Below are 2241 nucleotides of genomic sequence, written 5' to 3' on the forward strand. Positions count from 1 at the left end.
CAAAACCAGTTCAAAGGCTAAGAATGTGCTTTGCTTTATCAGATTCACTTAAAGAGAGAATAAGAGGTTGAGAAAACGAGTATCACTTTGTGGGATAGTCAATGTCAATGAAGGGGAAAGGGGATACCTAGTCAGTTGCACAACTGAATGCTTTCAACCGAAATGTGTCTTCCTCATTTAACACAACCCCTTTGAATCAAAGCGATGTTGGGGGCTGCCTTAATCGATGTCCACTTCATCAGAGCCCTGGGAGCTGTTGTTGTTGCCTTGCTCAAGGGCAGTTCAGCATTAGAGATAAAGGATATGAATAATTAAAAAACAACCATTTATTTTACATTTTTACTTATTATTTAAGGTCATTCCAGTTGATAATATTAATTTTCAGCAAATGCAATTATTTATATTAAGATGTACACAGTTTCCAGTTGTAACGGTTTTCTTGAGTTGAAGGAGAGGCGGACCAAAATGCAGCGTGGTTTCTATTCATGGTTCTTTAATAAAGACTCTACACATGAACAAACTAACAAAACAAGAAATGTGAAAACCCAAAACAGCCCTATCTGGTGCAAACACAGAGACAGGAACAATCACCCACAAACACACAGTGAAACCCAGGCTACCTAAGTATGATTCTCAATCAGAGACAACTAATGACACCTGCCTCTGATTGAGAACCATACTAGGCCGAAAAAATAGAAATACCCAAATCATAGAAAAACAAACATAGACTGCCCACCCCAACTCACGCCCTGACCATATTAAATAATGACAAAACAAAGGAAATAAAGGTCAGAACGTGACACCAGTTTCCATTTTTTTGATAATACAATTTCAAAGGACTTCCATGGACATTCTAATCATATGACATGTCAACCTGACTAAATATATTTGTAAATATATTTATACATGTAATGATTTGTAGATATAAATTGCAAATGACTTGTGGAAAACTCCATTGTTTAATCAGTCTGTGTGGTTGACAGAAGAGATGATGAGAGGGGCTAGGTTTTTACCACCAGCATGATTGCAGGGGCTGAATAATGGATATAGTTTCTCAGTAAAGGTGCAGCCAGTGAAAGAGTAGATATGAGACCTGGCCTCCACATCATAAAAAGAGACCTGACCCTCCTCATAGTCCACAAACACCCCCACCTTCTGGGGCTTCTCTTTCAGGGACAGGAGGAAAGGGGGATAGGTACTGGCTTTGTGCACATTTCCATCCCTTAGCAACACGGTCCAGAGTCCATCCTCAGGGCTCAGTGAGATATTCCTCTTCCTGTCTATGGACTCTCTGGCCACTCCTAAAGTCCACTTAGTCTTCCCCTTAACCATCACCTCATAGTAAAATCTCCCTGAGGAGAAGCAATCCTTTCCAAGGACAATGGCAAAACGATCAAACCTTTTTGGATTGTCCGGTAGATTCCGTACTGTTTCTCCACATCTCACTTGTTTCCCATCCTCAGACAGGATGAGATTGGGATGTGCTGTGTCAGGGTCCAGAGTCACATCCCCCGCATACTGCTGAATCCTCTTCAGTTTGACTTCAGGCAACAGCTTCTCCATCTCTTTATTCAGCATTTCCTCCAGCTGAGACACAGCTGTCCTCACAGTCCCCACACACAAATCACTGTGAACACTGATCTCAGACCAGTCCTTGGTGGATGGAGGGGTGCACACTAGAGATGTGAAGCTCTGGAGAAGTTGGAGGTGGTCCTCAGTGTGAGAGAGTTGCTCCAGCTCAGTGCTTCTCCTCTTCAGCTCAGTGATTTCATGCTCCAGCTCTTTAATGAGCCCTTCAGCCTGCCTCTCAGCTGCTTTCTGCTTCTTCTCAATCACATCACTGACCTCAACCTGGCTTTTCTCAATGGATCGAACCAGAGCAGTGAATACCTGCATGCTGTCTGCTATCACTCTCTTTGCAAGGGCCTTGAGCCTTGTCCCAGTGCAGACATCACAGGCCACTTTTCCGGGATTGGCAGGGCAATCTTTACCTTCGTCTGTCATCCTTTTAAAATGTTCTACAACCTCTCTGAACGCTGTGTTGACACGAAGCTCTGGTCGTGTGTAGAATGTCTCCTTACACAGTGGACATTGACACAGGTCATTGCTATCCCAATACTTTGTGACACAGGCAATGCAGAAGTTGTGTCCACATGAAGTGGATACTGGCTCTTTGAACACATCCAGGCAGATCGAGCACAGGAACTGCTCTTCAGACAGGAGACTGCTGGATGAAGCCAT

At 43.5% G+C, this 2241-nt stretch overlaps 1 protein-coding gene across 1 annotated transcript; it reads right to left on the bottom strand.

Annotated features, from left to right (window-relative positions):
* Nucleotides 1–764: 764 nt before the first annotated feature.
* Nucleotides 765–2241, bottom strand: LOC109900340 (E3 ubiquitin-protein ligase TRIM39-like). The gene has a single exon (XM_031836666.1). The coding sequence runs from the start codon at nucleotides 2239–2241 to the stop codon at nucleotides 964–966; it is 1278 nt and encodes a 425-aa protein (XP_031692526.1). The 3' UTR covers nucleotides 765–963.

Source organism: Oncorhynchus kisutch, linkage group LG12 (genome assembly GCF_002021735.2).
Source record: "Oncorhynchus kisutch isolate 150728-3 linkage group LG12, Okis_V2, whole genome shotgun sequence".
NCBI lineage: Eukaryota > Metazoa > Chordata > Actinopteri > Salmoniformes > Salmonidae > Oncorhynchus > Oncorhynchus kisutch.